The sequence below is a fragment of the Eleginops maclovinus genome, chromosome 1 (assembly GCF_036324505.1).
Source record: "Eleginops maclovinus isolate JMC-PN-2008 ecotype Puerto Natales chromosome 1, JC_Emac_rtc_rv5, whole genome shotgun sequence".
Taxonomy (NCBI): Eukaryota; Metazoa; Chordata; class Actinopteri; order Perciformes; family Eleginopidae; genus Eleginops; species Eleginops maclovinus.
In genome coordinates this window covers 13,029,956-13,051,716 of record NC_086349.1, presented here as the reverse complement: position 1 = coordinate 13,051,716, position 21,761 = coordinate 13,029,956, and the positions used below count along the sequence as shown (strand labels likewise).

The 21,761-nt window shown below is 39.6% G+C and overlaps 1 protein-coding gene across 2 annotated transcripts; it reads left to right on the top strand.

Annotated features, from left to right (window-relative positions):
- The first annotated feature begins 1,083 nt into the window (after positions 1–1,083).
- pik3cd (phosphatidylinositol-4,5-bisphosphate 3-kinase, catalytic subunit delta) lies at positions 1,084–21,594 on the top strand. Of its 2 annotated transcripts, none has more exons than XM_063881811.1 (23): positions 1,084–1,382; positions 2,461–2,635; positions 3,442–3,670; positions 4,560–4,792; positions 4,949–5,125; positions 5,907–6,059; positions 6,648–6,734; positions 7,713–7,934; positions 9,927–10,023; positions 10,414–10,544; positions 10,639–10,689; positions 10,790–10,957; positions 11,431–11,552; positions 11,954–12,097; positions 12,181–12,280; positions 12,373–12,539; positions 12,988–13,094; positions 13,289–13,367; positions 13,467–13,634; positions 17,892–18,015; positions 18,674–18,819; positions 18,906–19,038; positions 19,121–21,594. In XM_063881811.1, the coding sequence occupies exons 2-23, from the start codon at positions 2,495–2,497 to the stop codon at positions 19,256–19,258; spliced, it is 3,117 nt and encodes a 1,038-aa protein (XP_063737881.1). In that variant the 5' UTR covers positions 1,084–1,382; positions 2,461–2,494; the 3' UTR covers positions 19,259–21,594. The 2 variants fall into 2 exon arrangements, with proteins under 2 accessions (XP_063737881.1, XP_063737873.1); XM_063881803.1 differs by having other exon boundaries at positions 6,645–6,734.
- Positions 21,595–21,761: the final 167 nt, after the last annotated feature.

Below are 21,761 nucleotides of genomic sequence, written 5' to 3'. Positions count from 1 at the left end.
CCGGCTATTCTTAAATGCACATTGACAAGAGTTTGCACAATTTAACCTCAATTGATCAACATAAAAATGTCAGAGTGCTGGATTTTAAAAGTGACACCACAGTACCTGGAAATACTTAACCTCAGTTTGACTTACAATAAATTTGATTGGTATATTTTGGGTCGCACGTTGAACAAGTGAAGCTAGCAAAGGGATAATTGACAAATTAAAGAAGCCTTCCTAAGTTGTTGACAATAAACTTAATGTTTGACTTGATCTTCATTTTTTTTCTTGATTAATCATTCTGTCTATTGAATACATTCAAAGTCTTTTTCTTTATACCCAAAGACAGAGGTGACTTATTTAAATAGTTTGTTTTATCTGACCAACATTCCAAATCCAGAGGAGGAATTAACTGAAGTGCATTTACTCAAGTTTTGCTCTTACACTTTTAATCAAGTAAAAGGAGTGTTTCTATTTGACGCCACTTTGCATTATTCCAACTAATTTCAGCAATAAATATTAACTTTTTACTCCTTTACGTTCATTTGATAACTATTTGATACTTGTACACACATATATTAGATATTAAACATCTCATTGTTTTACAACTGTTTGTGATACATCTTCAAAATAGATTCCATAAATAAAACCAATTACAGCAGTACATTTGTTGGCGTTGAATCCTTTTTGTAATGCTTAAACTACTTTCTGCCCATAATACCTTTGTATTAGTACAAGGTACTTTTAAAGTGTTTTAGAGTGTGTCATTGTCGTAGTTTTGGGTTCTAAAACCCAAACAATAATTCAAACTATCATAAAAAATAACAATGACTATGAGTCGTTTGCTTGCTTTGTTACCTTTGAGTAAAATTAAAGTATTACAAAATATCTCATAGCATAGCATGTTGCAGCAGCTCATTCTCACATGAGAAACTGGAACTGGCAAATATTTGACATTTTTGCTTATGACAATTATAAAAGTAGCTGACAATTTGTTTTGTTTTTTATCAATTGACTTATCGATTAATTGACTTATTTTCTTTCTTTAAAAAAATAATAACTAGGGACGGGGGGCGGGAATTAAAAAGAGAGACGTACTTTCACTTGGCGCCTGAAGTGCTGGTGGACGGTCCCTTGGCCCGCAGGGAGCCGCAGCGGGCGGTGCTCCTACATCACTGCATGAATGACGGCGCACTTGACCGACGCAGGGAAACACTTCGCCGCTTCTCAGGAGCCGTGTGGGTCTGTTTGATCTGGATTTCCAACGCCTCACCTCACTTCAACTTCACAGATACATCGACAGGCTACAACCGTGAGAGAGACATGTCATCGTGAAGAGACAGCGTCCATCTTCGCTGGATTAAAAGCATGGAGAGATGACCGGCGTGTGGAGCTGACAGGCAAGTGTCTGCTAACAGGTTGCCAAGCCTCGCTGTGGTTTCACAAGTTTTACTTAGACAGCGAGATCTCACGTTTTAAATTGGACTGTTTTGTGCATGATCTGTTTAATTTCCACATCGCTGATTTCAAAGGTGTTTCTCATTTAAAATGTGGTAAAATGCACAGTGTAGGTTAGTTCATTCAAATACATCTTTATATACATGCGTACATCAGCCAGTAAGATACTGACAATGCAGCGAGTTCACACAGGGCAAGTTTCCTCTTACTAAAATCAATAGTGTAGAATTACTTTATTGAAACCTATCGAAAATGAAAATGAGTAATACAATAGTTTCAGTCTGCACAGTCAACTGAATACAATTTTTTTTTTAAACGTTGTACCGGAACAACTCAACAACAAAAAAATGTGTAGATGCTTGCATAACTGCACCTGTTGTACATCAGATGTAATCATTCCTGTCCTTGAACATTAGAAGCGCATACAATTTCCTTGATGCCCCCCCCAACATCAACAAGATGACCATACAATACCCAAACTGTTAAGTAGGACATCACATTTCAAATCGGTGCTTTTTGTAGTTTTCTTGAACCAGTGGATTAAAGTTTCTCTGTAGGGAGTCTTCACCTTATTCGACCTTATTCGCCTGAGCACCATTTTCTTTTCGTCCAGTCTGTTAAGGTTGAGCTTTAACAATGAGTTATGTTAACTGAAGGCATTACACTGTGGTTATAAATTGAAAGCAGCACTCTAAAACACACCATTTTCTAATCAATCATGCTTTGATTATCGTTTTAAATCTTGTTTTACTTGTATATACCTGTATATGTGCTTAAATCTGCATTGTGGAGGAAGGGATCAGGTGAACATTTTAATACAAGCCACTGTTTATCACTGTAATTAATGAATTTATGAATTCATGTGCTTGCGTTTCGTGAGTCCATTAAATTGCCTTGTAAAGAGCGATTATCGATGGTTTAAGGAACACACACTGGGCAGTAACATTGATGTTAATAGTGGACATATTAACCATGGCTGTTTCCTCTGTTTGGACGGCTGGTTTCTGTTCCGGTGAGCAGCAGAGTAGCTGACGGTAAATGAGAGGCCGGCACCATGCCCCCAGGGAAGTATGGGATGCAGGAGGAATGGGAGAAGGAGGGAGACCAGGAGGTTGTGATGGACTTCCTGCTGCCGACTGGGATCTTTCTCAAATTCTCTGTGTCTCGAAACGACACCATCAAAACCCTCAAAAAAGTATGTCCCCTCACATCCACATGTTATTTTCAGTATCTTCTCTTAGAAATCAGAAAAACCTTCAGAGAATATTTTAATAATGTAATTGTAACATTTTATCTGTTAGAGGATAGCACTATGTTTTGATAGATTGCAATTGATTGGTTGCAGTACAGCGCTGCAGCTCTGGTGACCACAGTTGTGAAATGCTGTTGTTATTTACTCAATATGCTTTTAGGCAAATTGGTCGACTTAATATTCCCTTTAGACATTAAACTAATTAAAACATGATACAATTTGAACAATGCTTGCTGGTGCTTTTGATTCATCTTGAAGTTTGATGCAACTATTAGAGAGGGAGCTGCAAATTTCCTCCTTGGTGTGCATGGCCGGCTCCAGCAGATCTGCTGCTAAATGTGCCAGTTTCTATGCCAACAGTTCTGCCACTTCAGGCTGTTTGATTAAGCTGTGTGAAGTAATGATACTCTTGGAGGCTGTTAAGATGATTAAAGATTAAATGTCTACCCAACTGGGGGGATTCAAAAGGAATGTAAGAAAATGTTCGGAAACACCCTGAATCAATTTCTTTAGAAAATGTGTTTTTTAAATATCATAGTGCAAATAGCCTTGGTTACTCTTTACCATTGTTTTAATTTACAGTTTAATTTTTTTTAATGATACCTGTCAATTTGTTCTGGATAATTTTTTCTTAACAATTTGTTTTACAAGACCCCTCTAGCATACACTTCACAGAGAACACGCTGTACACTTCAGCTCATCAGCGCTCTGCTCTCAACCTCATGTGTCGCTGCTGTCTCTTGTTTCAGATGGTTTGGAAAAATGCCAGAAGCGAGGCCCTCTTCAGTGCATTGGGTGATCCCGACGCATACGTCTTCACCTGCATCAACCAGACGGCAGAGAGAGAGGAACTGGAGGAAGAATGGAGACGCATAAGCGACATAAGGCCCTTCATGTGTGTCCTGAGGCTGGTGGCGAGGGAGGGCGACCGGGTGGAGAAACTCACCAACACACAGATCAGCTGGTTGATCGGAAAAGGTCAGAAGGTCGTTCTCTAACAGAGTTGTGTAGCTTTGTAAAGATATTAGTGGTTCCCATTATCAAAAAGAAAACAAGGGTTTTGTAGCCTGGTTCCAGTCCTCTGAATCACTGTCAGGGATGCAAACAGATTGGTATTGATCATTTTATTTAATATGATAATGAAGTGAAACTAAATGGCTATTTAAGACTGAACTGCGCTTTTACTTCTTTATTCAGTCCGACTGTAACAAACAGGAGTGACAGCTCTCTTGTTTTGGGAAACGAGGAAGCTTTTGTAGTGTTTGTGTGATGGTTCTACACATTGATGTAGTTTTAAGAATATCTTACCAGAACCGGTACATCAGCTGTGTTTTCATCCACTTTTCCTTTAGCTGCAATTTTTCAGCTACCATTTTTAAGGCTCCAGCAGAGGAAGGTGACGATCCCAATTTTTATCCCTGCACATAAAACTGTGATTGGCTTGGTTGTTTTTCCATTCAGGGAAACAGCCATAGCAACAGCAGCACTTTTAAAATGAATGAATTGAAGATGTGACAGTGATTCAGAGGTCTGGGACGAGACTGAGTTAAAGCTGCTCTGGATGCAGAAATGATCCCATTGGCTGAGGGACAACACAATAACTGCATTTATTTGGAGCAGTTAGAGTTCGAAAACTGTATTCTATTCCATTTCTAACTTTAAACATTTATTTTACTATATTCTGTGTTGCCTTGTTTACTTAGCTTCAGTTCAGTCAGTCATAAAAAAAAATAGTTTTATGCCTCTTAGAGTATCAATCACTAAAACATTGCTGTCTTATATTCAAGTTAACCTTTAACAAATACATCTTTCAAAGTGTTCCTCTCACTGAGTGTTCTTTCTTGCACGGTCTTTATGATTTTTCCAGGTCTACATGAGTTTGAAGCCCAGAAGAACCACGAGGTGAATGAGTTTCGGACAAAAATGCGTGCATTTTGCGAAGAGAAGGCTCAGGAGCGCCAGAATTTGCCATGGCAGCAGTGGATGAAGTACAGCTTCCCATGTGAACTGGAGCCGTGCGTCTCCCCTCCAGAGTGTGGGAGCGTAAAGTCAAAAAACACCAAGAAGATTTTCATCAATGTCATGTTTGAGGCTTCAGATGTGAGTAGATCTGCTGTTGTGTGAGTCGTATTAGTTTGGATTTTAAGTAAATGTGAGCACATTTGGAAAGCCCGCTCTCACACCTCAAACACCAACATGTAGGCTTGATTTTCTGTAAAGCTGGCACCTTTATTTGAATCAATGTGTCTCTTACAGGAAAGCTTCATGCTGCAGCAGGACCCTCAGGACCTCCCGGGGGCTCTGATGAGGAACGCCCTGAAAAAGAAGGCTACGGTCTTTCGCTCAGTGCGACAAGAGCCGGAGGACTTTACCTTGCAGGTCAACGGGAGGTGGGAGTTCATCTACGGGAAACATCCATTGTGCCAGTTCAAAGTGAGTAACCGCAGCAACAGCGTCTTTGAGCAGAGCTGCTTTTTGTGGAAATAAAGCTCATATTCTCAGACAGACTATAGCGGATTTTCCTCCTAAGTTATGTTGTTGTGTTTTTTTCTGATGTGGTTTTGTGATTATGCCGAACACCCTTTAGTGTGAAAAAGCAAAAATTAAGTAAAGAGCCAAATTCTAGTATCATCACATAATGATTCCAGATGCCTCCAGGCAACATTTGACCAGATGTAGTTTTTCACAATTATTTAAAAAAAACACTGAAAGATCTTACTGCACATTTGTTCCAAATCCCTGAGGCTGCCTATGTCTGCATAATGTTGTTTTTAAGGATAATTGTGCTTGATTTTAATACATATGTGGAGAATGATTGAGAGCAATTTTAGGACTATTTCTCAGTGGTTGTAGGTGATTGTATTTTCTGCGTTGTTTGTCTGCATTTCGCCTGAGTTCTGCCCTGTGCAGGTGGTCCATAATAGCAGAAATGATTGTCAGAACAGGAGTGAGGTGAGTCAAGGTTTTGGTGGCACAGGACTCCGCTATTAACTTCAAAACTCCATCAACCTGCAGGGGTGACTCATATCTGTCTCACAGCCCCACAGAAAGGATCTGCATCCATCCACACATAATGAGATTTCAGTTGCATTAACCTACCGCAAATGAACAGCCTGAAGGAGTTAACCAGTGCTATCGGAACACTGGGAAATATCTGTGGGTGAGCTGACTGATGATGGTAAACAATCTCTTCTTCTCTCTGTCTCTTTTACAGTACATCTTCTTCTGTATAAGAAATGGCCAGAACCCTCTTGTCACCATGGTACACCACTCCACCATCCGAAAATATCAGAATGAGCAGGGCCTGTGCAGCCAGATATACAGAAATCGCTCCCTGTCCAGACCTCCTCCACTGCCCCTGAAGAAGGTAAGAGTTTAGAGTATTTCATTAACAGAGCTACAACTTTTCTCGGTCTCTCTCCCCGCCCGTCACAGTTGACAGTTGTAGTCCTCTACAGGACTGGACTTTGACCTACTTGAAACGTGCTGTGCAACACAATGTTGATAATTTACACTTCACTCCACCTTACTGTAGTTTGACATAGAGCACATATTGACTACTTTGAAACTCCACTTGTAGAGTGAATTGTGTGTTTTCAAGCTTTTACTTGCGTTACCAGATAATCGTAATAAGGACCAATACTTTTAAATGAGAGTGAACAAAAGTGTCCAGGAATTGCCTCTTCTCTTGCCCCCTGTTAGAAAAAGATTGAGGTTGAGTTGAGCTGAAGTGATCGATCAAATTTGTTATTTTCAAACTTAGTACTTTAAGAGCTGTTATTTCTACGGTGTTCCCCTTTCTCATTGTTGTTTGTTGTGGTGTTGCAAAACAGGAAATTGTAGAAAGAGTTTTGTGGCTTTAAACTTCTGTGAAAGCTCTATACTGTATGACTTAATGATCAGAATGGGGGATACAAATGAAACATCCCTCTCCTGTGACTCCTTCCTACAGCAGAATACCTCCTCTCTGTGGTCCATCAATGAGCCTTTCTACATTCACCTGCTGCAGGGCAGCCGAGTCAATGCAGACGAAGGAATGAAGGTTGGTGTGGTTTTGCATGGGTTTGTTGCTCAATGAAATGTGGCATTCACTTGTTTACCAATATCTCAATTTCAGTTGTAGGAACAGCAAGTTGACATGTAAATGAAAGACGGTCACATGATCCAGACCACATGTTTCCCATAATTCAACGTGGCGGTTGGTTGAAACTTCAAAACAGGAAGTGGGGAGGGCCTATCTGGTTTTTACATCTCATTCTGAGGCCTAGATTCTAAGAAAAAGAGACCTGTTACCCCTCTCTCGCTTTCAATGCTCTTCTTTTTTTGAAAGCGTTGCACACATTTTGTTACTACTGCAGATTGGCCATGACATAAGTGTCAGTGTTTCTCAAAATGTTAATTAAGGTTATTTCCCTGTATATGTCCAATAATACCCCATATTCACATTTTCCATTTTTAGCCCTGACAAAAAAGGAGAAGAGTGAGAAGGGAACTCTGTTAATGCGTGTCTCTGTGAGTGATTTTCATAACTAACTATGTTACGGTTTAGATGGGTTATTAAGTGTAAGTGCACTTCCGGGCTGTTGCCTTAGAGCACATCATGACTCATGGCTAATTTGCCTGTCACATAATTATCAGTCATGTCTGCATTTGGCAGGCAGAGGTTAGAAAACACGCCCTGGGGGAGAATAGCTACTCATATATTTGGTAATATAGATTTAGACTATTTAGATTTGGCAAAAGGCACAAGCTTAATGGCCGCACAATATTGAATTTTGATTCAGGTGGTTGTTTATCAATTTGGACAGACTCTGCATAGGATTGAATGGCGTTGCGACCTGCTTACTTTATGAATGTGTAGACCCTTTGACTCATAGCGTGACACAGGAAACTCTGAATCATCTCGTGAAGTCTGTAAATCTTCCATAAACAATCTCACTTGCATACATTCTTCAGCATCCAAACTCTATTTCATATGTTCATCTCATGCATGCTGTACGTGTCTGTGTTTCCCCTCTAGCTTGTGGTGCAGGCTGGCCTCTTCAATGGCAGCGAATTCCTCTGTAAGGTGGTGACAACCACGGAGGTGTCGGTGTGCTCTGAGCCGCTGTGGGATCAAAAGCTGGAGTTTGACATAAACGTGGCTGACCTGCCTCGCATGAGCCGCCTGTGCTTTGCACTCTATGCTGTCATTGAGAAGGCCAAGAAACCCCGCGGCACTAAAAAGAAGCATAAGAAAGCGGTGAGTTTGTCTTAAACTCATTATGTTTTCAGACGTTAGTGTAGAACCTGTGATGGAGCAGGCTTGTGCTTTGGGCTGGTGGTCGTGGGTGTGAAGTTGTTAGCAAGCACAAACAGATCTGCTTCCTCTCTGCTGTGTAGTGCATGTAGTCAGTACTGTGCTGCGTGGGTGTGCTGTGCTTCTGCGTCTGGTTGTGCAAGTGTGTTCAGTGGCAAGGCTGCGGTTAACATTTCATCCGCTTCAGCTCTTTTATCTGTACATCACTGCAAGGAAGGAAGGAATTGACTAACATTTTCAAGGAATTCTAAAATCATCCTGTCAGTAGCCTCGCGTGGTAACAGCTCCTCTGCTCGCGGTTAAGGCTTGAACTTTAGTAGTAAAGGTCTAAAAAAACGGTGCAATAATTTGATCATAAAGTAATTGTCCAACCAAATTCCATCTAATACCAAACATTTGCTGCTCTCACTTTTAAATTGCTCTATGAATTCGATATTTTTGAATTTTAGCCTGTTGCTAGGAAAAAAGATGCTATTCAACTGTCATCTCTGGCTTTCTACAATATTTTGTCATTTCATAGAGAACAATTGGCAGATTAAATAAATAATACAAAATTACTACCAGTCCCTTTCCTATTACATAAAAACATGTTTTCCTATTAATATTGGGTACAGATAAACATCGCAGAAGCATTTTCTGATCTACTGTACATGTGTAAATAGCTAAAGCTAATAGCTAAAAGCCAGCCCTTGATGTCCATTGATAGGTCAAATAATCTAAAAATCACATTTTACAAATATTAATTAAATACATGACCGAATAACACGTTAAAAGAACAGACAATTGAACAACAACACTAAACACATTGTAGTGTTGACACTAATAATGACTGGCCTATTTAGTTTAACTATTATAGTTCTAGTCAAATTTAACCAGTGCCACTACTAGTAACACAGATAATATGCCAATAGAGGCACACTGTTTTAAGGTTTTACCATCCTCTTGTCATTTACTTATTTAATTTCAATCCTTTCGAATGCACCAAACTACGACAGCAGTAGCACTATTCTGAAACTTCACACACTGTTCACTGTACACTGACAGTGAACAACAACACAATCCCCTTGTTTTTCTGCATCTGTGGTCCCAGCCTCTCGTGTTTTGAACAGTGTGAGAAACATGTTTCTGAGGTCCGCCCAAACATAGTGCCCAGGTGTGTTTATGTGCATCAAGGCCACTTCTGCTTTCTGAGCCACTTCTCTCTTCGTTTGACGGTAAGAGAAGTCCTGCAGACAGACAGAAGTGGAGCTATTTTAGCTGTTCTTACTATAGGTTAGTGTGCATAGTGCCTGCTGCACTCAGTCTTAATGAGATGGTTTTATTTTAAACACATATTATGGTCATGTTATATTTATGGTAGTCACTGCCTACATCCTATTTCCATTAAATCTAATATTACTGCTATGCAAATGTATTTTTAACCAGAAGGGTCAGAGTCCTTGGCTTGGTGAATCATGAAGCAAAAGCTGCCATGAACACCCTTTAAGAATGTTTTGTCATTAAATATTTATGTTATCTTAATGCTTTTCGATTTAAGTACGAAATAACATCTAACAAAAGGAGTTTTTGAACAAGTTAAAAAATAACTCAATTCATTTTAGAAAGTAGTTAACCTTTAAAGAATCATAAATATATATTATTTTAAGATGGAAAAATGTTTGCCTACAATTACTTATCGACTTCATAAAAGAAGATGGATTTTAGTGTAAATATAAAGGCAAATGAAATAACTATTCTATGTACCACAGATAATAATAAATTCATACAACAAAAAAATCTGCATTCGTAAACTGATCCTCGATTTTTATTGACATTTCAAATTAAAATAAGCGTACCCTCTCTTTATCTCGCTTCTGCTTTTTGCATGATTTTACTGCCTGCAGATGGTCTTCGGAGCCAATAAACAAACCATGTCCTCCCTGTCCCTCTCTTCAGGATTGTCCGATAGCCTGGGTGAACACCATGGTGTTCGACTACAAGGATCAGCTGAAGACTGGGGAGTTCCTCTTGTCCACATGGCCGTCTGTTCCTGGTACTCGCAGGCCTTCCCTTTTTCTGCATTTCCTACTCTTTTAAAACAACTCACATTTTGGCAGTGTCCTCCGCAGCGGCTGGCAGCACTACAGTGAAAATGACGTGGCGCGATCAAAACCCCACACATTAACACCTAGCATCTTTGCACAAAATAGCCTTTTAAGGATGTGGAAATCAGTTGGTATCATAAACCTAAATTATGGATCTATTTGATTTCACTAAAATGATTTTATGTTTCTTTGCTGTGAGCAAACCTCACTGTGGATTTTTGAGAAATGGAAGTGATATGAATATGAAAATGAAGTCACTAGTTGGGAGAAATGATTTATTTTAAAAGATTAACTCATCTACCAAATGGTAACTTTAATAAATGAGATTTCTGTCACAGATGACAAAACCGACCTGTTGAACCCGATGGGAACAGTGGAGAGGAACCCAAATGTGGACAGTGCTGCTGGGCTTCTTATCCGCTTCCCAAACATCCGGCCTCATCCTCTGTATTACCCTCCACTGGACAAGGTACTTTTTCTCATAAGGATTCATATGTGTACATACGAAAATGTCTTATCTGTATGTATCACAGTGAGTCAAAAACATTCGCATCTGCTGTCAGGTTGGGGACATGGAAAAGAATGGTGAAGCCGCCTATTCAACAAAGGAAGAGGTATGACTTTCTACACCTAACATTTTACAATTCTCACTCAAAGGCTGTTTTTTGCTAACCACATATTTGTAATGTCTTTGTGGCATTTTGCTCTCTCCAGCTCTTGAAACTAAAAGAAATAATGGACAACAAAAACTACACAGAGTTCTTTGAGGATGAGAAGGAGCTCTTGTGGAAGCTCCGCACAGAAGTCCGTGACCGTTATCCTGAAAGTCTGTCCAAGCTGCTCCTCATCACCAAGTGGAACCGGCGTGAGGACGTAGTTCAGGTATAAATTGAGATTTTTTTATGTAATCCTTACTATGATGTATTTAGTGACTTTCTACAGGTCTAGTTCTGGAAAATCACTGTCAGGCTGGTCTATCCAACCAAAAGCCCTATGTGCATCAAGGCCACTACAGCAGAAGATGCACATAGAACAGAGAACAGGACTGAGAGTGTACAGCCTGACTAGTGCTATAAGCTAAATGCTAACATGCTCACATAGACGATGCCTAAATTGCAGATACTGTATAGTGTTCATTATTTTCGCCATTTGCTAATTAGCTCTAAATACAACTGACAACTTTTTTTCTAAACCAAAAATATGAACCTCAAGCTGTTGCTAGAGTCAAAATCAGGCGATTACCTTCAGTTGTGCTTTTTTTGTCCAACCATTAGCCCAGAAATATTTAAACTGTTGTTTGATACATGAGTGTTAATTGTTGTCATGGTAAAGATTGTCAATTTTATTCTCCTCAGATGGTGAGCTTACTGAGTAACTGGCGGGACCTCCCTGCCATCAATGCCCTAGAGCTTTTGGACTACAGTTTTCCCGACCCAGCTGTGCGGTCTTTCACCATCAGATGCCTCAGGAAGCTCAGGTACACATACATGTATTTATCCCGCATGCCGTCTGGGATGCAGGCCATATTTTGGCCTTTGTATTGGTTCAAAAGCTGATGTCCGTAGACAAGTTTGGCCTCATTTCTAACCTGAGCATCTGCAGCAAAGATGCAATACCCAATATGTTATGATCCACTAAATTTAGGAACAACACAAGGTATATAAATCCTGTTTTTTATTGTATTTATATTCGCTGGAAATTTGACTGTAAGAGAGCCGGGAGAGTTAATTCAACATTTCTTTGTTTGGAAGGTTTGAGAAGGATACACCATGCAGAAATCTGCAATACACTAAATGCTGCACTTCTCTAGTTATGTTCATGGTTTTGCTCATATCTATGTAGCATCACACATTTTGACTCTAAACGTCGTTCCCACAGTGATGATGAACTGCTTCAGTACCTAATCCAGCTGGTCCAGGTCCTGAAGTACGAGTCCTACTTAGACTGTGACCTCACCACTTTCCTGCTGGAAAGGGCTTTGTCCAACTGGAGGATAGGACACTTCCTGTTTTGGCATCTCAGGTGAGATGCTGTCCTTCAGAGAAACACAAAATTGCTTGCATCTGCTTCTTTTTGTTTGATAAGAGAACTTGTGTTTACTGTAGGTCAGAGATTCACGTGGCATCTGTGAGTTTACGTTTTGGTCTGATTCTGGAGGCCTACTGCAGAGGAAACAACCACCACATCAAGCTTTTAACCAAACAGGTAATCCCATCATACTAAAACAAGCTGACTTCATGTCCAAAAATTGTATGTTTTTTGGATTGTACTAAATCTCAGTTATCTCTCCACCACAGATCGAGGCCCTGGGCAAAATGAAGGCCCTGAGTGACTTTGTCAAGTCAGGCTCCCAGAAGATGACAGCGGATGACCTGAAGTTGTGTATCAGACAGGAGTCGTACATGGAGGCTCTGTCAGACCTGCTGTCACCGCTCAACCCCAGCGTCATCCTCGCTGACATCTGGTTCGTGACATGCACACACACAAATGTTTTGATATCCAGGGGCAGCTTTTGTCAAGACTAGGTTTACTGAATTACAAAATATTACATTTATTTTTTTACTTAAATTAACCCATAGTGGTCACAGTACCAGTTGACTTTGAATTGTACTTAAAGCAATCTTACAGTTTTTTCTCACAGCTGAAATTATTAGGTTTACATTTTTTTACTCTTTCCCAAACCATCTTTATCCCCTTATTGTTAAAGAAAATAATACTTGCTTTTGCTTTATTGTCCTTGAAAGAATGTCCCAATTTCAATCAGTAAAAATGTAACCAGAGTGAGAAACTGAAAAGCATTTGGTAAAACAGGAGTTGTCTAAACTTTACAAAACACATATACGTCTTCAGTCTAGGAGCCTGTCGCTGTTACAATGATAATGTGTTTAAATTGAGTTTGTTTGTTGTTGCAGTGCAGACAAATGTAGGTTTATGGACTCCAAGATGAAGCCGATCTGGCTGATGTATAACCCCAAGGTTCAAGAAGACATGGTTGGCATCATCTTCAAGAGCGGAGATGGTGAGAGACAAGAAAATCTGAACATACAGTAGCCTCATGCACCGGAAACATAAACATACCCAGCAGGTTTGAAAAGGGAAGTTCCCTAACTAAGTCAAACAACACCAGCGTAAAGTCAGAATGAAGTTTAAATTTGATCTTATGTGACAATAAAATCAAGATGTATATTTTCCCCTTTTCCCTTTTTCCCCTAGATCTTCGCCAAGACATGTTGACCCTCCAGATGATCCAACTCATGGAGAATTTATGGAAGAAAGAAGGCCTGGATCTCCGGTAACGTGGGAGCTGCTCTCTGCAGCAGCTGTTGATTTTTTTGCACAAGGAAGTCTTCTTGACCAACCTAATAGTGTTAATTTTACTATACATCTCCAGGATGATCCCATATGGCTGCTTGTCCACCGGGAACAAGATGGGGCTAATTGAAGTTGTGAAGAACTCCGACACGATCGCCAACATCCAGCGTAACAGCAGCAACAGTGCCGCCACCGCTGCCTTCAACAAGGATGCCCTGCTCAACTGGCTGAAATCTAAGAATCCTGAGTGAGTATGATGAGCAACTTTGACATAATGGTTTTGTTTGAAGTCCTATAATGTCATCTTATACTATGAAGATATTGTCTTTATGTCTCTAGAAGTGATGACATGATTAAACTCCCGGAACTCATCACTGGGTCCATTTTATCAACATGAAACGCTGATAAGAACGTCAGAGTTCGATCCAGAGCTAAGGCCGAAATACTTTTTTTTGTTGTTGAGTTTCATTCATTTAATGTCATATAGGTAAAAATAACAGTCATAGCACAACCAAAAAATCAAGTAACCTCCATTACACATGTAATTAAGTTCTTATGTCCCATGATAAAATCTGAAAATAATGGAAGTTTAAAACACTAATGCTTGCGAGCGCGAACTATATTATGTGCTATGCACTGTGCTTAATGAAAGGCAGGTTTTCCTTTTAATAAAATTGCTAAACAGAGGACTCATTTTGATAGATTATTTATCTTTACTGTTATTTCTTTGTATCTCATTATATATTGACTTAATCCAAGAAACGGAAAGTGATCAGTTTACATTACTTTTAAACTTTGATACTCGGATAGTGTAAAAGGCATCACATGCTCATTCCTCTGTACGTTTAAGTTAACTGTTGACGTCTGGGGTCTCATTCATAAAACCGTTCGTAGGATTTGCGTAAAAGAGATCTAAAGATCTAATAAAAAATGTTTACTCCTTCCAAAAAGGCACAGTAAAATGGTAATGGAATTATGATGTTATATATTTCTGTTTTTGTTTCTTTCACACATGTGATACCAACTTATTTTCTGAAAATAATTTATGCAGACAAAAAAAGTCACAAACACGATAAAACAATGTTCTGTTGGGTTTTAGACTTTTCAAGACAAAAAGAATAAGAAAGGAGACATACCACAATAGAAATTCAATATATATTAAGATGTGACACTTACAAAGCTATATATGTTGGACTTTTTATTTATTGCCAAATTAAGAAAGTTGTTGTCAAGGTAGTAGTAGCTTTTATGGAATGTGTTTGACATTACCAAATTAAGAAACTTGGTAAATGCGGGACACATCCGGAGCCGTACCAAAGAGACATGCTGAAATAGAATCTCTATATGTATTTCAATGTGACACTTACAAAGCTGTATATGTTCTACGTTTTATCTATTGCCAAATTAAGAAAGTTGTTGTTAGGGTATTAGTGGCTTTTATGGAATATTTTAGTAATTGCAAAATTAAGAAACTTGGTAAATGCGGGACTAATCCGGAGCACCCGGAGACAACCTGCTGCCACTAATACCTCTAAGTGAGGAGCTGCTGTTGCTTGCTGCCTCATCTCCTAGCCTCACGGGCTCTTCTGTCCACACCCTTAATGACCTCACGGAGGTTTTTCAGAAGGTGGTCACTCTCCTCTCTCTTGGTGCTGTTATCGGCTCTAAGCGAATCGTACAAACTAAGCATGTCTGTCAGAGTTTTGATCTGGTTCCGCTGATCTTGATTCTGGCTTTGGAGAGCCGTGTTGTCTGCCTGAACGGTGCTGATTTTCTCCTGCAGAGGTTGTTCGCTTCTGCACTTTTTCTGCACGGCGTCCAGCTGTTTGCGCAGAGTGTTATTGTGCTTGGAGACTCTCTTTTTCTCCATCTTCATTGACTTGTATTGAACTTTACACTCACTCAGGATTTTAAGCTGATCCTGAAAAAAGTGGATGTCCGCCGCTGCCTTGTCGTTTTCCATCTGCATGTTGTCACTCAGCTCCCTCTGAATGCTGTACTTTTGCTGCCAGTCAACCTCACCGAGAAGTTTTTGCTGGACTTCAGCAAGAGTTTGACTCAGCACTCTTTTCTCTGCCTGGAGGGGTTTCTCAGCGGCATCCAGTTTTTCAAGCTCTCCCTTAAAGTGGTGTCTCAGCCTGATCTGCTCGTTGGCGTCCTCAATCTTCGTCTGTAATTCTTCATTTTTCCGGATGATGGCGTCTGTCTCAGCTTTGGCAAGATTGAAAGATTCTTTCGAATCTTCAACTAGCAGAAGCCTCTGTTCAAGCTCGAACATCTCTACTTCTAAGGCCTTATTTTGACGGCTCTCTTCTTCCTTGGAGGCGTTCATTGCGTCCAACATCTCTTGGATGACATTTTCATTCCCGAGAACTTTGCTGAGCTTCTGAATGTCAATTCGCAAAGTTAGATTCTGCAGGGTTATCCCCTCTTTCTCCACCTTTGCTACATTGCATTGTTTGTCCAGGATCTTGCAATGAGTTTGCCTTGCCTTGAGTAGAACAAGTTCTCCTTTCAGGCTGCCATTTTCCAAGAGAGTGGCCTCTATTTCCTCTTTTAGGATTTTGTGGGTTCTCTTCAAAACATTATAATGTTTGATCGCTCCCTGCGTCTTCTCAATATCTTTTTGGAGCTGCATTTGCTCTTCTAATACAGCCTGATGTTGAACTTCCCTCTTCTTGAATCTAGCATCCTTCTTTTGCAGGTCAATGTATTCTAACCTTAGGGTTTCACCTTGAGCTTCCATAAGGGCAGTTTGTGCCAAGGTGTCTTTAAACATGAGTTCAACAGCAATGTTATTGTTGACCCTATCCCTGAACACCCTGACCTCTCTCTGCAGTTCAGCTAAGTTTTGCTTTGCATCTTGGTGCCCTTCTTGTATGTTGTCATATTTATCCCCCAAAGTCTGAAAGCTGTTAAACTTTGTCTTCATCATGGAGGTTTGGTGGTTCAGAGCCCTTATCTGCTCATTGATACCTCCTAGCGTCCTGCACATTTCAGCGTAGTCGCTTTCGGTGTTGGTTTGCTTCATGTTGGAGGCCATTTTTTCTACAGAATGCATTCTATAAAGAGTATTCTGATAGAAAATACTTGTGTTTTTCTCGCAAATACTAGCCGTGTTGAACAGTGTGTACAGTTCGCCAAGTGATTGTGGAGTGAATAAATCATTGTTTTCAGTTCCCTTTGCAAACTGTTGGAACGTTCAGGTGACTTCAAAGCGAAAACATAGCTGCACGATGACATCACTCAGTTCTAGAATACGATTGGTTGATGTGAGATGTTGCCCCGGCAACGGTGAAGTGGCATTTTTGGTGTGGAGATCTAAAGATTTTCCTTCCTAAATATTTCTGGAATTCTATCTTGCATACTGCCATAACAGGTTTTATTTGTGTAAATAATCTGTAGTTCAAGGATTTTTTCTTATTTTAATAAGAATAGTAAAATAGTAACTTGAAAACAAAAACGTATTGCTGGCATTTTCTTGAATCTTTCTTTTTCTGTTGCTTTTTTTTGTTTTTATAACTTTCTGGGTCGTAACTGAATTCCCTTACAGTTGCATAAAGAAACACGTAATCAGATTACTGTTACAGTTCTTAAAATGGTGGACAACTTGCAGGATGACAATGTTAGTAAAAGCCTAAAAAGAGTAATTCTGTTTGTAGTAAAAGCATCCCATTTTATTTCTTTTTTGTAAACTGTACTGTTCTGTAGGCTAATACTGTAAGTGGGAATCTATACGCATACTGCCTGAATTTGCTTTGTGTTTTTTTACATTCTTTAGTTCATTTGTTATTTTTTTAATTCAGTAGGTTAACTTATGTATATGTTTATAACAACATTACAGAGTGTTCTAAACCATTTAACCTTTTTTTTCATACAGCTTGAAAAGCCTAATTAAAAAGGGGTGTATGATATGCTCATTAAAAAAAAATTGTTCATCTTTAAATTCTTGTCAAAATATAAGGGTACTTGATTTTGTTTTCTTCTTGTAAGTGTTGTATGATAAAGAGCCTTAGTTGGAACACACAGGGTTCATTTAAGTATTTTTTTTGTGTCATGAAAGACCATCACAAAGTGCATAGGTGACTAGAGATTTAGCTACATTAAGTAAGAGTAGGTTTCTATTTGGTGCCAGACTGTCTGAAGGTCTTGTCTTTTATAAAAGCTCCTCGAAAAGTGAGAACCATTCTCTGTAATGAATAAGCCTTTGTACGTCATGGTGGCAAGACAAATTCGACTGAGTGCACGGCAGAACAGAAAGATAATTAGCTGGAGAAGCTGCACGGCCGCATTGGAGCGGATAGTATCAGTGAAATACAGTGAGCCTCCGTGCACGACTAGGCTGTGACAGGACACGGTTGTCAATAATTTGCTCCTGTTGAGAATATTTCATATGACGCTTAGGACATCCTGCTTTATGAGTATTTATGTGGGTTTTTGTGTGGTAGTAGCTATTGCATGTGAGAACAAATCCCAATTGCTCTTTCATCTTTTTTCTCACCAGGGACAAACTGGAGCAGGCAATAGAAGAGTTCACATTGTCCTGCGCTGGCTACTGTGTAGCTACTTACGTCCTGGGCATTGGAGATCGTCACAACGACAATATCATGATCAGGGAAACTGGACAGGTGGGGATCAACTCTGTGATATCTTTCCTCACATTATAAAACTAACATCTACCACAAGGGGGCGATTAGACATAAAGTGTGAAATGTGTGGTAACCTGTCCTCACTTGTGCTCTGCTTTATTTATTTTATTTATTTATAATGTAGTATGAAGCAAAAACCTTAATGCAATTGGTAAAAATATTGGCATAGTAAATGTCTCTGCTCAAAGGGACGTTTCACCCTAAATCAGAAATACATAGTTTAACTATAACCAGTAGTACTTGATATCCAAAAATCAGTGTTTTTTGTTGTAATTTACTGAGATTTGTGCTTACTGGTTGAGGGGTGTAGTTTGGTACGGACAAAAAAGTTGCTACATTGAACTTCTCACAACAAAGTCTTTGGATTATCTTAAGTTTCTGTGTCATCATTTTGTCGCTTTGAGCAACTCAAGCCTAGCGCCATCTATTGTACTTCCATTATATTTGAGAGAAGGCATACAGACAATATCTGCAACCCTCGGCTACTTACAGCTTGACATTCACTACTGGTAAGAGGAAAACTAAAGATAAGGTCACCTTTCACTGAAATCCTTTAGGTCACTCAGCAGTCAGTGAGTCTTTAACAAATGTTCCTGTGGTCAGTGATTCAGAACTCATTTACGCATTTGCTCCTCAGCTGTTTCACATCGACTTTGGTCATTTCCTGGGCAACTTCAAGCGGAAACTGGGGATCAACAGGGAGCGGGTACCATTCATCTTGACCTATGACTTTGTCCATGTGATTCAACAAGGAAGGACAAACAACAGTGAGAAGTTCGAGAGGTACAATATTGTTCGATTCTTTACTGATGTAGCATTCTGTTTGCACATTTAAAAAGCAATTTCTGATTATGTGATCGTATTGTCAGGTTCAGGGAATACTGCGAACGGGCATACAAGATCCTGTGTCGGAACGGGACGCTGTTCGTCAACCTCTTCGCTATGATGAAGGCAGCGGGACTGCCAGAACTCACCTCCTTCAAAGACATCCAGTATCTAAAGGTATGAGACAATAATCATTGATGATAGTTATAAGGGCGATAATAATGTTGACATTGCAATGTTCATTTGTTTTTTTCAAAAGGACTCACTAGCTTTGGGCAAATCAGAGGAAGAGGCACTGAAGAATTTCAAAGTAAAGTTCAACGAGGCTCTGCGGGAAAGCTGGAAGACGAAGATCAACTGGATGATGCACTCCCTGGCCAAAGATAACAGACCCTGACAAGGATGCACCAAGGAGACTTGATGAATGACCAAAAATTGTGGATTTTAACTTATGGAGATAAACAGGAAGAAAACACAATCAAATATTTCACTTTATTGATGGCATTCAAAGACTATCTGCATATGTTTACATCTGACTGGCCAATTTGTGGTAAATAACTACTAAGTGGAAGCATCCAGAGAAAATAAAACCATGGGAATGCATTTGACTCAAGGACATATCCTCAACAATTATAAAGACGCTTTTTGATGTGTTAAATTCGCTACTTGAAAGCCACCTGCACGTGCAAATATGTCCTGAAAGGAAGCAGACACTGAAAATATATCTCAAAAACTGCATCGCACAGCAGGGAGCAAACTTCATGATGACTTTAGACCACACCGTTCAGTCACAGAGTTCAATAACAAAGCGACAGTTTCACCTCAAGTTACCACCCTCAATGGCTGTGTGTCATTTCCTCTCATGTCAGTATACTCAACAATATACGCAATTGTGTCTTGTTTATTTGATTGTATTTTATTTTATTTAACCTGGTAGCTCCGGAGTATTTGTACAAAGCCATGAGGGATATTTTAGAAAAGTTTTTGTCTTTTACTGCTGTATTGTTGTGTATTATTGCCATGAAGTGCAGTATGTGGCCAGTAGACAGAAAGCATTGTAACATTTACAGTTTGTTATATAAAATAAATACTTTAAATGGGATCTTTATTTTGATATTAACCCTGGTTAACAGGCTGTGTAACTCATCAGACCCTGCAGACCAAACAGCTACTACCCATTAAAGAAATAGTTTGACATGTTGGTAATAAACTATTTGCTTTGTAGCTGAGAGTTGGATAAAAAATGTATGCCACTCTTGTGATAGACTCTTGAATGTGAGCTGAAGCTAACAGATTTTAGCATTTCATAACTCCGCTCAGCTTAGTTGAGCTTAAAAACTGAAAACGGGGGAAACGGATAGCCTGGCTCTGTAGAAATGTGACAAAATAAAAAGCATACACAACTTATTAGCTGCTGGTAGAGAAGGACTGTTTTCACCTTATGAAAGGCAGAGGCTAGTTCTTTGCATCTATTTTCAGTGTTAATTCTGGCATCCTAAGGGGAAAAAGGGAATTAAGAACAGTTTTGAAAACATTAGCTGTAAGGACCTGAATACTTTGTGCCTGTAATGTTTTGACATTTAGTTATGCACTGTAATTTCCATTGCTTTTTGAATTCATGAATCCGGGTGCCAAGATAGAGATTTCATACTTGTACTTTCAAACACCTTTTTATACACATTTCTGTGTGATTCAACTATTCATGGTGCGTTCAGGATACTTTACATGCTGTATATCTTGCTGTCAGTCATGCAAAAAGATGATGCGCATTGGTTTTTGCATTACATGTCATATGAAAGCTGCCATTTGTTTAAATCTCTGTACAATAATGATGAACACAAGAGCAAGTGTGGCTGTAGAATACGCAGCAATACATAATATTAATAATATAAGTTACTAAAATATTCCAAATGTATTAGGCTTTACAGATGGCTCATCAATGTCCCCCAGTAAACTGCTGCTTCATAACACGAGTAGTAATTCTTTAAATGATGAGCTCATTTTGCAAGTTGTAAAATATACTGCTGTTGTGTTTTGACTTGATTATTATTCATGAATTCTGTCAAGTGGTACAAACAGATAAAGGTTCAGGCCTTATTTTCACATGTGCAGCTATATATATCTTTATCTGCATCCTGTTTTTAAAGTTGGTTCACTTGCAGTTCGGAGAGTAAGAAACACTTAATAAACAGTTTGCCACAGCAGAGCTAACTGATACTTATTAAGACCCAAGCCATATGTCAGCTTAATTCAATGCAGCTTAAAAAGGCTGATTATGGATGAAGGCCAGACCAACTAAAGTCAACCCTGCTTCCATTTTTTAGAGTTTGTAAGTGTCATGATCTTTGTTTTGTGTCTGTTTCCTGTTTTTATTTTGATATGTTTTCCCCTCTTGTGTCATGTTAAGTTTCACTCCCTGTCTTTAGTTACCCTCCTTTCCCTGATTGTGTCATTGTGTTCACATGTTGCCCCTGTGTTTCTCCTCCCCTCTCCAGCTGTGTGTGGTCTTCTGATTAGCCTTGTATATTTAGTCTTGGTTCCCCTTTTGTCTCTTGTTCAGTCGTCGTCATTTGCTACCTGATCTTGTACATGTTACCTGCGTGTTCCTGCCCGTCCGTCTGTCTGCTCCTGTTCCCAGTGTCCCTGTATCCCCTGGGTAGTGTTGGTGTGGTTATTTTTGGTTGAAAGTACAGCTTTTATTTAAATAAAGCTCGCCTTTTGTTTGGACCCATACCTGCCTCCCTTTTGTTTTACTGCACTTGGGTCCTGTTTCCCCAACCCCCTGACAGTACGACTGAACCCCTCCTGTTTGTTTTACTGCACTTGGGTCCTCTTTCCCCAACCCCCTGACCAGGGGCGTGGCCACGTGGTGGCCAGGGGGGGCCACGGCCACCATTGGT